We start from the raw sequence: 15212 nt of genomic DNA, 5'->3' as shown, positions 1-15212 counted from the left end.
ATTAATAGAAGAAAATAATTTTTTTAAAAAGATATATTTTATTGATTTTTTTACAGAGAGGAAGGGAGAGGGATAGAGAGTTAGAAACATCGATGAGAGAGAAACATCGATCAACTGCCTTCTGCACACTCCCTACTGGGTATGTGCCCACAACCAAGGTACATGCCCTTGACCAGAATCAAACCTGGGACCCTTGAGTCCAAAGGCCGATGCTCTATCCACTGAGCCAAACCGGTTAGGGCGAAAATATATTTTTAAAACATACACATGGGGAATTCATATAGCATAAAATTGCAGAGATAGTGAGGAAAAATTGAGTATGTCATTTTGGACAAAGAGAAAAGGGGGAACTAGATCTTAGATTTTAAAAGTGAAAGTTATTGCTTTACAGGTAATTGAGGAAGAACGGAACACACATGGTAGGCAAATTCCTGCCAGGCAACCCGGAAACAATGGACAGGGGTTGATCCGGCCATTAGGCCCCTCCCCGAAGCCCTCCCAAGCACCATACTCAACTCAAGTGAGGCAAAGGCGAACACCCTGAGATTTTCTGCTGGAGCAGGCCTTTCTGTCTGACTCTCTTTGGCAGGAAAAGGGGAAGGTCAAAGATTCTTTCCAAGTCTTTTGTTTCTTAGGAACCAGCTTAAAATCAGTGTGCCAAAAGGCACAGTTGTTGGGGTGGCAAAACTTTGATTTTCTTCCTTTTGTCCGGCATATCTATGCTGTATATGCTCCTTGTTCAGTAGTTACTTAGAAGCCTTCTCAGTTATCAGATCAACTGCTCTGGTGTCAAAGTGCCCGTATTTACGAAACTTCTATTTTCTCCAATGCCCCTGAAGTGCAAGAGTCATGATGCTGGCAGGACAGATATGCTAAGAGAAGCTGCAAAGTGGTTTGTTTAAATGAAAAAGTAAAAGTTTTCGACTTAGATAAGAAAAGAACTGTATGCTGAGGTGGCTAACATGTCTGGTAAGAAGGAATCTTCTATCTGTGAAATTGTGAAGAAGGAAAAAGAAATTGTGCTAGTTTGCTGAGAGGGACCACATTCCCATAACTTTTATTGCAGTATACTGTTATAAATTGTTCTATTTTATGATCAGCTGTTGTTAATCTCTTACTGTGCCTAATTTATAAATGAAGCTTTATCATAGGTGTGTATGCCTGGAAAAAATCATAGTATATCTATAAGGTTTGGTAGTATCGGAGGTTTCAGGCATCCACTGGGGTCTTGGAACGTATCCCCTGTGGAAAAGGGAGGACCACTGTATTTCTTTCTTGGGGTCATCCTCCAGCTCCCCCCACTTCCCACTTCTCCCATCAATATTCTACCCGGATTTTTATGATTCAATAAATATTTGTTGAGAGAAGGGAAGAATTCATGTGATATGTAGTATAATTGCATGGTTATTATACTTGGTATTGTTGAGGAAAACCAGAGCCTAACAGTAGTGAGGGCCATAAAAACAAATTTTATTTAAGAACGATTGCAGTAAGAGGAAAGCAGCCTCAGTATAGAGCTGTGCTCAATTCTGAATACTACCCAAAGCAGGGTGGGGGAGTGCATGGAACACTACCGAGACAGAGCATCAGAGGTGGGGAATTTGGTTAAACAGACCCAACAGGATATTTGCTGAAGGCAGGCCTGACCAGATGTCAGAGGTGGATGGGGGATGCTCTCTAAACTGACTTAGCAGGATTCTTGCTAAAATTGGGCAATGCAGGCCCCACAGGGACAGACATGAGGCTGAAGCTGAGAGAGCCTGACTAAAGTTTAGTTAAGCAGAGAGTCTGTGTCATTATCTAAGCTATGTAATTTTAAATCTTGCCTAACGCCTTGACATTTATTATGATAAGCAGATTTAAACTGTGTAAAAATGTTGAGTGAGGAACTTGCTGTAATCATTCAACTATCACCTTTCCCTCCCCTCCTTGTACCAGCCTCCTTCATTCCCACTAAAATATGTCTGGAAAGAAGGTAAAAAAACAAAAACAAATCCCAGCCCCCCAAACTGTTGACTAGTTAGAACAGGTGAGGAAGAAGGAGTAGGGAAAGCAGCAGAAGAAAGGTGTGGAACTATTTGGGAAAATGATTTTGAATATAATTTGAGATCTCGTTTATGATAGGCTTTGAATACTTTCCTTTGGTTTGTTGTTTATATAAGGCCCATTTGAGATCACCTTACGGTGACAAGAGACTAATGAATGTCTTTAGGAGAAAGTCAACCCACTGAACATTAGGGCATCAAGGGAGTTTGCCTCTGATAGCACAAGGTTCAAGAGGCTAGAGCAAGCATCAAGCACACTCTTGAGAACAGCAGTATTGTAAACACACATAGAAGAAAAGCTCAGTATGTCAATTGGAAGATGTTGAAAGCTTATGAAGTTTCTTTTAAGGCGCATACTATTCTGGCTAATCACCCTGAGCTGTTTCCTGAGTACTGTGAATCCCACAGTTTAAAAATATATTCATTGTTTGTTTTGGAGGTGAATGGGGTGTGTTTGAGAGGATGTTTGAACTTCCTTAGTGGTTCTACTGGTTTTATTGCTCTCACAACTCTGGCTGTCATCCTGTTTGTACCTGCTCTGGGGAACACTGCCCCCATTTATTTTTAGAGAGAGGATGGAGGGGAAGGAGAAGGTGGGGAGAGAGAGAGATATATGGATTGGTTGCCTCCTGTTCACACCCCGACTGGGGCCAAGGGTAGAGCATGCAACCGAGGTAGGTACCCTTGATCAGGAATTGAACCGGTGACCCTTCGGACCACAGGCCAACCACTGAGCCAAACCAGTCAGGGCAACACTGCCCTTTCTTAGACAACTGCTTTCTTTGTTTCAAGTTCAACTTGGTTAAATCAAAGCATAATAAAAATCAATACACAAAATCTGTTGCATTTCTGCACACTAATAACAAACTATCAAAGAGAGAAATTAAGATAATAATTCTATTTACAATTGCATTAAAAAGAATAAAATACTTAGGGATAAATTTAATAAAAGAGGGGAAAGACCTATATATTTAAAACTAAAAGATATTAATGAAAGAAATTGAAGAAAACACAAATAAATGCAAGATATCCTGTGCTTATGGATTGGAAGAATCAATATTGTTAAAATGTTCTTCCTACCCAAAGCAATCTATAGATTCAATACACTTCCTATTAAAATGCCAATGTCATTTTTACAAAAATATAAATCTAATCCTAAAATTTGTAGAGAACCACAAAACAAACCCTGAATAGCCAAAACAATTTTGAGAAAGAACAAAGCTGGAGGCATCACATTCCTGTCTTTAGACTATATGACAAAGCTGTAATAATTAAATACAGTGTGGCATTGGCATAAAGACAGACACAGAGGTCAATGGAACAGAATAGAAAGCCCAGAAATGAAACCATGCATATATGGTCAACTAATTTATAATAATGGAGCCAAGAATATACAATGGGGAAAGGACACTCTTTAATAAATGGTGTTTGGAAAACTGCTCAGCTACATGCAAAAGAATGAAACTTGACCACTATCTTACACCATACCCCTAAATTAACTCAGAATGGATTTAATATTTGAATGTTAAGAGCGGAAACCATAAAACTCCTAGAAGAAAACCTAGGTAGTAAGCTCCTTGACATAGGTCTTGGCAACAATTTTTGAATCTGACACTAAAAGCAAAAGTAACAATAGAAAAAAAGGGGACACATCAAACCCAAAAGCTTCTGCACAGCAAAGGAAACCACCAAACAGTTTGATTAAAAAATGTGCAGAAGACGTGACTAGACATTTTCTGGAGAAGACACACAGATGGCTAACAGGCACAAGAAAAGTTGTTCACATCATTAATCATCAGGAAATGCAAATCAAAACCACAATGAGATATCACCTCACATAGTGGCTATTATCAGAAAGACAAGAAATAACAAATGTTGGTGAGGATGTGGAGTAAAGGAACCCTGTGCACTGTTGGTGGTAATGTAAATTGGTGCAGCCACTATGGAAAGAGTATGAAGGTTCCTCAAAAAATAAAAAATAGAACTACCATATATTCAGCAATTCTATTTCTGGATATTTATCCGAAGAAAACAAAAACACTAACTCACAAAGATATATGTGCCCTCATGTTCATTACAGCATTGTTTACTAGTACAATTGCCAAGACAGGGAAGCAACCTGAGTGTCCACTGATGGATGAATGGAGAAAAATGAGGTGGTACATATATACAGTGGAATATTACTCAGCCATAAAGAAGACAGAAATCATACCATTTGTGATAACATGGGTAGATCTTGACTACATTATGCTAAGTGAAATAAGTCAGGAAAAGACAAATACCATATGATCTCTCTTATATGTAGAATATAAAACAAACAAAACAAAACCAACCTCACAGATATAGAGAGCAGATCTGTGTTAGCAGAGGTGGGAGGTAGAGAGTGGGAGAAATAGGTAAAGGGAGTCAAAAGATAAAAATAAATAAAAAAGAAATAAAATCAAAGTTATTTAAAGCCAAATTAGGCTGCTGTATAAAGTTATTTGCATTTTACTTGCTGGTATATAGCTATTTTGAATAAATCAGGGCTGCCATTATTTTTATTTTGCCATACTGATAGTATCCTTTAATATTCTATCCCATTCTCATAACATAAGGGAAGATCTAAAGTTCTGTCATCTCTCCACCTACTTACTCTTTTTTGAGATTGAGCATTTGCCACTGTCAGTGTTATTATCTATGAGTGCTTGCCAACCAAAATATCCACACAGATGCTGCAAAGATCATCAAAACTCTAAGCTAACTTACAGTATTATTTACTAGAGGCCTGATGCACGAAGATTTGTGCAAGAATGGGCCTTCTTTTCCCTGGCTACCGGCACCACCTTTGCTCTGGCCAGAGCCACCTTTCCACCTTCCCATGCTGCCCAGAGGCCCGGAGCGGCTGGGGCGGTGCAAAACGCCTGTGTTGTCGCCATGGCAACGATGCAAGCATCCTGCCCCACCCCTGGCCGCTCAGTGCCTGTGTATGCAAATTAACCCACCAGCTTTGTTGGGTTAATTTGCATACTCACTCCTGATTGGCTGGTGGGTGTCACGAAGGTATGGTCAATTTGCATCTTCCTCTTTTATTAGTGTAGATTCCTTTGATTATCTTTTATTCTAACTGTATGTAGGAGAGTGTGTTTAAGGATGTACAACAGGCAATTTGAGAATCCTTAAGGGCAGTGTTTTTCAAACATTTGACTGCCCTTATAGTAAAAAATGATTTTTTTAAATTAAAAGAATTAAAAAAGATTTTCATTTACAGTTGACATTCAATAGTTTATTAATTTCAGGTGTACAGTAAAGTGGTTATACATTTACATAACTTACAAAGTGATCTCCCTAATAAGTCTAGTACTCCCCTACCACAGTATGTAGCTATGACAATATCATTGACTATACTCCCTGTGTTGTACTTTACATCCTAATGACTATTTTGTAACTGCCAATTTGTACTTCTTAATCCCTTTACCCTTTTCACACAGCTGGTAGAAAATAAATTTGGCATGTGCTCCCATGTACAGGTGCATGGTATGTATAATGTATAGCTGAAGTAAAATTGATCCAGCAACACTTATTCTAGTTATGTGTGGTACACTCTATAGTTTCTATTATGTTGTTTTTTTTACTTCCTTATAAAATGCTGACTGTAAGTGAACTTCCTGACCCACTAACAGGTCACAATAGGAGTCTGAAAAGAACTGCTTAACAGTCATTAAGCTTTAGGACACCTTAGAATATTAATTCCGAGAAGGCTTTGGAAATGACCTATTGCCAGCTTCCCCCTTTCCTCTTATTTTATAGTTGGAGGAACCTGAAGTCCAGGTAGGTGAAGACTTCCTTGCAGGGACACAGTGCTGCTTTGTGTTTGTCCTACTACACCTATTTATTCCTGGAATCATGCAGTGGGCAGTTGGAACTCATGGACTCTGTAATTTTTGAGCCTAGCAATTATGCTTCTGTGTAGTTTCATGGTAATGAATAGACTATACTCACTTTCCCTCCCCCAGTTGGCTATCAAGCTATTTTCTCCCTTCATTAGTTTATTATCCCCCATTCTCACAGGGAAGATTGTTAAAGCGCTGAGTGTACTGTCTCCTCTCCTAGGGATGGCACACAGCTATCATTGTCATGAACCCAAAGGAGAGCATGAGTTGAGTAAGAAACAGCTGTAGGCATATACTTAGACATTAAAAAAAGAGAGGTCTAAATGTGTATTTTCTTTAAGGCAATTGTACTCTTAGCTTTTGATCACTCCAAACATCTTGGTGTATTTGATGTTTTTCATCTTTCCTTCAAAATCAGTAGTGATCTCCTTTCATAAAAATTTTACAGTTTTAGTTTCATTGTTCCTTCTGTGAATAGAGTTACAGCACATATGGTCAAACACTTAACAAAGACTTTTGAGTTCTCAATATCAATCATAGTGTATTAGTCAGCATAGGTTGCTATAACAAAATACTATCAACTGGGTGGCTTAAATAACAGAAGTTTATTTTCGCACAGTTCTGGAGACTATTAGAGGTGACAGAGGATTGGTTTCTGTTTAGAGCTCTCTACTTGGATTGTAGATGACTACTTTCTTGCTACATCCTCTCTCTGTGACTTTATATAAGTCTACTAATATGATTGGAGCAGGGCCTCACCCTCATGACTTCAGCTAACCCTAATTACCTCCAAAAATCTCTACATTGGAAGATAGGGCTTCATTATATGAAATCTAGGAGGATTCAATCCAGTCCATTTTACAAAGTTAAGATCTCAGCAGGGTTTAAATATTGGCTGAAGTATGCAAAGAAATGCTCTCAGTTGCACTTATTAAAAACAGACTCTTCTATTTGAGTGAATAGATGTTTTCACACTATAATTCTTATAACACTTATTAGCAATAGGAACACATTTAATTTCTTTTATATTCTTCTTAATAATGTGAGTATATGGAAAATAGTTTACAGTTAAATTTTGCCCAAGGGTAAAATGATACCTTTAAAAAGTTATTATTTTTTTGCAGCGAATTCTTTTCTAATGAAGGTTCTATTTCTCATTAATAGTTAATGAATTTCTAAACAGCACATCACTATTTCAAAACTTTATATAAAATAAAAAAGCTATCCACCATCATTGAGCAAAATACATGTTTTAGCAAACAACCATTTGTACTAAAGACATATTTTAAAACAACTTTTATATGATGAGGCTTTTATTGCTGTTTAGGAGGATGGATACTCTTTTAATTGTGAAACTGTAAGTGAGCCTGGTGTTTGTCTACAGGATATGTTATAGAGAGCCACTCCAATAGCTCACACAAAATACGCATTCAAGCTGAAGATGAGCAGAGAGGGAACATTGAGAATATTGAATCATCTTAAAGCCCTTTTGTCTTAAAGTACTTGGAAACCTCCAAACCAGTTCTCGCCTTTCTATAGGTAGACTGTTAATCAAGAAGGTTTTTGCTATTTTTATGGTTTCTAGGTTAAAAGAGGTGTGGGCTATTTTACAATTTTAGGGGTCTATACATTTCTGGAGTGGGCTTTTGTATAAAGAGTTAGTGCTATGTGTCTAGAAGAAATATTCTGTGTCTCTTCATAGTGTCTTTGCATGAGTGCTTTTACTGTATTAACATGTATATGTTTACTTTGGTTCTTCTATTTCAGTGTTTGTCAGCTGAAGAGATCTTTTCCCTTCATGGCTTTTCAAATGCTACGCAGATCACCAGCTCAAACTTCTCTGTCATCTGTCCAGCAGTCTTACAGCAACTGAACTTTCATCCCTGTGATGAGCGGCCCAAACATGATTCAAAACCAAGTCTTTCTGAAGGTATGTTGGAAGCCTGTCCTCCCATTTGTTTGAAAGGTTTATGGGGTTGTATGAAATGACATTAACATGCTTCCCTTTTCTGCTTTTATTACTCTACATAGAATCCCCTGGTAAAGTATGTATATTCTGGAAGTATGTAGGATAAGAATAATTAGAGCTCATTTAAACTTCTTAAGTTATACTCTTCTATTTGTGGAGTTAAAATTATACTTGGTACCATGTAAAAACTTTATAAAACCCAATGATTTATTTTAAACATATGTTTTAGACTGTACACATTGGATTATATATTAACTACCTAGCTCAACATTGATCAGTTAATTTCCATCAAATTGTGCTTTTAAATAGTATTAAAAACCCTGTCAATTTATCTATATGTGTCAGTAAAGAGATAAGATAACTAGTGTGTCTCTAGATTAAATCTAAAAGTACTGAATTATTACCACTACTAGAGGCCCTGTGCACAGATTTGTGCATCAATGGGGTCCTTCATCCTGGCCTTCATCCTTTCGCAATCCATCCTTTCGAAATCTGGGACCCCTTGGGGGATGTAGGACTGCCAGTTCAGCCCAGTCCCTGCAGGCCAAGCCGAGGAACCCCACTGGTGCACAAACCCGTGCCCCAGGCCTCTAGTATGCATATAAGATTTTTGATTAATCTTTTCCCACCCTCCCCCTTTCCCCTTCCCTCTGAGATTCATCAGTCTGTTCCATAGTTCCATGCCTGTGCATTGAGCATCTGTCCCCTGGTGGTCAGTGCACGTTATAGCTACCAGTTGAATGGTTGAATGGTCGAACGGTCTCTTAGGCATATATATATATATATATATATATATATATATATATATATATATATATAAAATTTTCATTGTCTTTTATTTTTTATTTATTTATTTATTTATTTTTTATATTTTATTGATTTTTTACAGAGAGGAAGGGAGAGGGATAGAGAGTTAGAAACATCAATGAGAGAGAAACATCGATCAGCTGCCTCCTGCACACCCCCCACTGGGGATGTACCTGCAACCAAGGTACATGCCCTTGACCGGAATCGAACCTAGGACCCTTCAGTCCCAGGCTGATGCTCCATCCAGTGAGCCAAACCAGCCAGGGCCCAGTGGCTGTTTTAATGCCTATAATGGTATTGTCACAGAGACAGCATTTTAAAAGAATTATCTGCTGCAAAGAAATTTTAAAATATAAGAAAACAAGTGCTTGTTTACTATATAATATAGTTCACACACTTAAGTATGAAGGGTTCTTTCACAAATGAGATAAACCAATTGTTCAGGGGGGGTCTATTTATTAACTGTGTGCCATTTCTTGGTATTCCCAAATTGTTGCCCTGTCCTGCATGGATATTTTAATTCTCATTGTTTTGTTTATTTGTTCATTCAATAAGTGTTTATTGATTGACATGGCACGCACTGTTCTGTGTATCGAGGACTCAGTCATAAGCAAGAAGAAAACAATCCTGCCCTCTTAGGGCTTATAATGTAGTAGAGAATAAACATAATAAACATTTACACAAATAATCAGATAAATAATATGATTTCAGAGGGATAAATGCTTTGAAGAAAATAAAGTAGGTCACAATAGAAGGAGATGGTGGGTGCGTGTGAATTTAGATGAAAAAAGGGAGGCATTTCTGATGAGATTACATTTGAACTGAATCCCGACTAAGGTCGGAGGAGAGGGCCATGGCAAGATCTTCTTTGGGGAAAGAGAGTGCAAGGTCAAGGGAACAGTGAGCATAAGCTTGGGAATGTGCTTGGCATGTGTAAGGATCAGCAAGAATGTCTGTGCGTCTGGAGCATAGTGAGCAGGAGGGAGGACAGAAGGAGGGGGATCCAGGGGCCTTGCAGTGTACAGTAAGTTGATTGGATTTTATTCTGAATGTGCTATGAAGACATTGTAGGGTTCTAAGCAGGAAAGGGACATGATTTCATTTGGATTTGTAAAAGATGGTTCTACCTGCAGTTTGGGGAGAGCCGGTCATGGGGCAAGAGTAGAAGCATGGAGACTGATTGGGCAGGAGGCCATTGCCAGGGGTTGGTATTCAGGATGATGGGGTCTGGGGCTAAGGTGGGAGAAGCAGGAGTGAGGAGAAGTGAGAAGATTCAGGGTGGATTTCAGAGACTGTGCTAAAATGGTTTGGATGTGGAGGAGGGAATGATAAATCAAAGTTTAAGTCCTTGAAAGTGGATAGATGGCTGTGCCATTTCCTAGGATGAAGACTGGGGTGGAGTAGTTTGTTATAAAGGAAGCCAGTGGTGAGAATCAAGAGGATGGTTTTAGACATGGTCAGTTTGAGGCATTGATGTCGACCAACAAGGAGAGATATCCAATAGGCAATGGCATGCATGCATGTAGAGCTCAGAGAATAGGTTGAGGCTGGAGATATGTCATTTTATTTATTTATTTATTTTTAAAATATATTTTTATTGATTTCAGAGAGGAAGGGAGAGGGAAAGAGAGATAGAAACATCAATGATGAGAGAGAATCCTTGATCGGCTGCCTCCTGCACAAGCCCTACTGGGGATTGAGCCCATAATCCGGGTATGTACCTTGAACAGGAATTGAACTGTGACCTCCTGGTTCATAGGTGACGTTCAACCACTGAGTCACACTGGCTGGGTCCACATTGTCTTTTATTTTTTATTTATTTATTTATTTATTTTTTATATTTTATTGATTTTTTACAGAGAGGAAGGGAGAGGGATAGAGAGTTAGAAACATCGATGAGAGAGAAACATCGATCAGCTGCCTCCTGCACACTCCCTACTGGGGATGTGCCCGCAACCAAGGTACATGCCCTTGTCCGAATCAAACCTGGGACCCTTGAGTCTGCAGGCTGACACTCTATCCACTGAGCCAAACTGGCTTGGGCCACATTGTCTTTTATATTCTATGTTTACATATATAAGGAATAGAAATCACTAAGTATACTTTGTCAACACAATTATCATTTTTTGTGAATAACAATAATTTTAGAGCTAATTGTTCAAACACATACTTTTAATAGAATATATACTAAATGGGAGTATGTTTGTATTCCCATAAATCTGTTTAATTTCAGTATAGATTGTACAGCATAGTAAAGGCATAGATTCTGAAGTCAGCCCATCTGAGGTCAAATCCCAGCTCTGTAATTTTCTAACTTAATATTGGCAAAGCATTTAGAATGCTATCTGGCATGTGGTTAGGCACTATATATATGTCTGCTAAATAAAATAGGTATAACAGACATAATTGTGAGTACAGGAGGTGAGGCTTTAGTAAAAGCAAATCCTCTACTCTGTGAAGGTTAATTTCTGATGTTCAAAAGTGTTTGTAACTTCAATTCTCAGGTTTACTATATCTTAGGAACCAGGAGGTAGGAATAGGCAGTGGGGACACGAAATGAGAGAATTCTAAGGACAACACTTCAAAGTCATAAAATGGATGAGTAAAACAAATGGATGGTAAATTAAATTCTCTAGGTGATATAAATTTTAACAATCATTTAATGGTCCAAAATTGTCTAATTTTTTGATGAAGTTATATAACGCTATTTAACTTAAATAATAGATAATAATAATGGAATTTTAGTTGTAGCATCCCTGGAGATCACATAGCCCAGAACTGCATAGTGCAACCCGATGACATAAGTCTCAAGCTCCAGAGAGATTAAAGGCTTTCTTTAGGGACAGTACCTGAGGAAGGATGCAAGTCCAGGGCTCCTAACTCCTAGTCTGTGGTTCTTTCACTGTACAACAGTGAGCTAATGGAACTAAAATTTATATGCTGGTCTACTTACTATTTTTTAAAAAATAATGATAACATTTATTGAAGACTTGACTGTATTCCAGGGGCTATGTGTAACTGGCTTTATGTTATTCATATAAAAAATAATCTATTAAATAGAAAAATTAAAAAAATAGGTAAAGTTTTTAGAAGAATTTTCACACATATTGGCATTCGATAAATGTTAAGTATTGTTACTAATATTCCCTGGAAATGTATTAAAATTTTTCCACATTCACTAAGAATCAGAAAGTCTGAAACAGATCATTAGAGGAAGTCCTATTTGTATATGGAGAGATCCAAAGAATATTTTTACACTAATTCATTCTTTGATGCCCTAGTTGAGTGGATGATGGATTTCCCTCCCCCTGGCCCCCAGTAATGTCCTAACAATGAAAGGAGGGGAAACTAAGTAGTGTGCCTAAAAGAGTGGTGATTCACACTCCCAAAGTTCCCCAAGTGGTTCTGATAAACATGCACAATATTAAGGAAAGTTAGAAAGATTAATAAACAGATGAATTGATATATTTTTTTAATATATTTTATTGATTTTTCACAGAGAGAAAGGGAGAGGGATAGAGAGTTAGAAACATCGATGAGAGAGAAACATCGACCAGCTGCCTCCTGCACACTCCCCACTGGGGATGTGCCTGCAACCAAGGTACATGCCCTTGTCCGGAATCGAACCTGGGACCCTTGAGTCCACAGGCCGACGCTCTATCCACTGAGCCAAACCGGTTAGGGCGAATTGATATTTTTTGACAGAGTTCTGGGCTGCATTTTAAAGTATAGGTTTCATTAATTCATTTTTCAAGGAATTTGTGTTATTTGCTAAGCACTGAAGGTGAATATAACATAGCCCCCTCCTTGAAAATCTCATAATTTATATAACATAGACAAATATGTAAATGATAAAATCACTATCGCACACAAGAAATGGTAAGTGGCCCAATTATCTTCAAAGAACTATAGGAAGCTTGACAAGTAAGGCACTGAAGCCTGGAGGAGCTAGGGAAGCTTTATAGAGGAGGTCTTTGAATTGGCTTGGAGAACCATGTGTGAGTTTCTCACGCAATGAAGATAAAAACATATTTCCAGATAGAGAACCACAAGTAAAGGTAATTCTGTATTTGGAAAACATTGTGTCTGCATAAAGGCATGTTGATAAGGGTGTAAATAACACCAGTGAGGCTCTATGGGATTCAGTTGATGAAGGGCAGTGTCAAATAAGGGTATGAGGTGATTAGAGTTGTGTTTTAGAATTATGAGTCAGGTGGTCATGTCAAGTAGGGGAGGAAGGGCAGACAGAAAACTGTCATAATGCATTAGATGAAGGAGTTAGAGATGGTGAGGGCCTGAACTCAAGGTATCGGTAATGAAGATGGAGAAGCTGGAGTGAGAGATCTCAAGCAGAATTGATAGAGTTTGATCACCAATCATGTATGGAATTGAGTAGTGGAGTGAGCAATTGAAATTGATCCCAACATTTCTGCTATTTAAGGAGGTAGTGAACAAGGGTAGGGGAGCAGGATTTCTCAGGGGCAGATGATGAGTTTAATATGTGTATGTGGCTTTGCCTCTATTTGGTACTCAAAAACATCTTCGCATTTTAATTTTAGTTTCAACAGGTATGCATCTTGTCTACCCAATGAGATTATAAATATCGATTGAATGAGTAAATGAATGTAGGCTAGTGATGAGATAGAAAGCTATTCATATGAAGGGAAACTACACAGATATATCATGGAGGAGGATGTGGCATTGAGAACTTTGTCTATGTGGAAAGTCTGAGGAGAGTAGATATTGCTGTTTGAGGTGATAAGATAGTAAATGGGAATGAGGTGGACCTTTGTAGGTCCAATGAGATGACTTTGTAGGACACGGTCGGGAGTTTTGAACTGATAGGAAAGTGGAGAAGATAAAGTCATGGTTAGTGCTGTGATGATTCTTGTGATGACATAGTAACATTTATGACCTGTTCTTTTCATTTGGTACTCAGAACAGGCTACCTTGTATTGCTTTGCACATGGGTGTTTCTTCACATTTCTCAGCTCCCCAAGCAAAAGATCCAAGCTGCTTGTTGGTAGGAATCATGGTTTGCATCCTAGGCTCCATAAACATTTGCTAAGATTGCTTATTTATAGATAGACTCGCTTGAACCAGAATAATGGTGAAAGTCTTACATTCATAAAGCATATTATAAAATGTTTAGTTCTGTTGAGCCCCTTGGGCTTTTTAAAAATTAATTTACTGCCACAGGAATAATGAAACATATTGCAAAAAAATGTGGGCCCTGGAGACAAACTGTCTGGGTTTGAAATCTGCAGGATTTTCGATCTGCATGACTTGGGCAGCTCATTTGAACTCCTTATGCTTTGGTTTCAACGGTATGGAAGAGATAATAGTAGTACTTACCTCATAGGGTTTTGTGAGGATCAAATGAATTAATACATGTTAGTCGCTCAGCACAGTGCCTGACACATGGTGAACACTCACTAAGCATTAAGTGTTACTATGCTACTCAACTGATAGTGTCCATGAGAAAAGTGGCCCATGGTTTAAAAATGTATTCTGGACAAAGAAGTGGCAACGTAGAGGCAGCTTTCTAATCTTTCACATTGTCTCTGCACAGTGTGTGTGGGCTACAGGCAAAGCTACCATACCTTTCCCCTGAAACTCACATGACCTCTATATTCCTCTGAAAGGCTGAGTTTTAACTAGGCCATGAACCAATAGATAAAAGTAGGTGGCTTGAAGCCTGTGGACCTCAGATGGTCACTATTCTAGGTCTTATGCAAATTGTCTGCAAGCTATACAATTCTTTGATCCTGTAATGATGACTTAAGACTGATGAAAGCATAGGCAGTGTTTCTATTAATATTTATTATGCTATGTGGTCTCAATTTTCTGTATAATTTTCATTGAGATGATTTTGTTCTTTATAAGAAGAAATCGGTCTCAAGCTTTTAAAGAAGAAATATGTTTCAGGTTTAATGGAGAGTAAGTCTTCATTTGGCTCCTTTGCTCTGATTAATTGCTCCTCTTTCCCTCTTATTCACAGTATGGGGATATGGATTCCTGTCAGTGACAATCATTAATCTGGCATCTCTCCTCGGATTGGTTTTGACTCCGTTGATAAAGAAATCTTATTTCCCCAAGATTTTGACCTATTTTGTGGGGCTGGCTATTGGGACTCTATTTTCAAATGCAATTTTCCAACTTATTCCAGAGGTAAGGGTGTTAGCTACCTGTTTCTGTGAATAATTGTTTCTTTAAAATGTTTTAGCACTTTGTACATTTTAAACCTCCATGATTCTCACAGAATTTTATGGTCTGGTTTATGGTGTTTTGAATAAAAGAGCGGAATCACAGCAAATGAAAAAAGCATGTCTCAAGCTTCAGGGAATGTCAATGTCAGAGATAAAATTAATATTCCTGGAGACCAGCCACCAGGATGTGCTCAGATAGGGTCTTAACATTTTATTCTATCCTGCATTTGGAAAATTTAATTTCTCTAATACTTCAATTATTTATTTATTTATCTAAAGAGCATGCAATGTCAAATTTACTGAAGCTATA

The 15212-nt window shown here is 38.1% G+C and overlaps 1 protein-coding gene across 1 annotated transcript in view; it reads left to right on the top strand.

Annotated features, from left to right (window-relative positions):
- Nucleotides 1-15212, top strand: part of SLC39A8 (solute carrier family 39 member 8) — a 71468-nt gene that overhangs the window by 17526 nt on the left and 38730 nt on the right. The window contains 2 exon segments of the mRNA XM_023758411.1: nucleotides 7685-7847; nucleotides 14695-14864. Coding sequence (XP_023614179.1) covers nucleotides 7685-7847; nucleotides 14695-14864 — 333 coding nt within the window.

The sequence above is a fragment of the Myotis lucifugus genome, unplaced genomic scaffold (assembly GCF_000147115.1).
Source record: "Myotis lucifugus unplaced genomic scaffold, Myoluc2.0 scaffold_129, whole genome shotgun sequence".
In the NCBI taxonomy this organism is placed as follows: domain Eukaryota; kingdom Metazoa; phylum Chordata; class Mammalia; order Chiroptera; family Vespertilionidae; genus Myotis; species Myotis lucifugus.
This window is presented reverse-complemented; position numbering and strand designations above follow the sequence as displayed.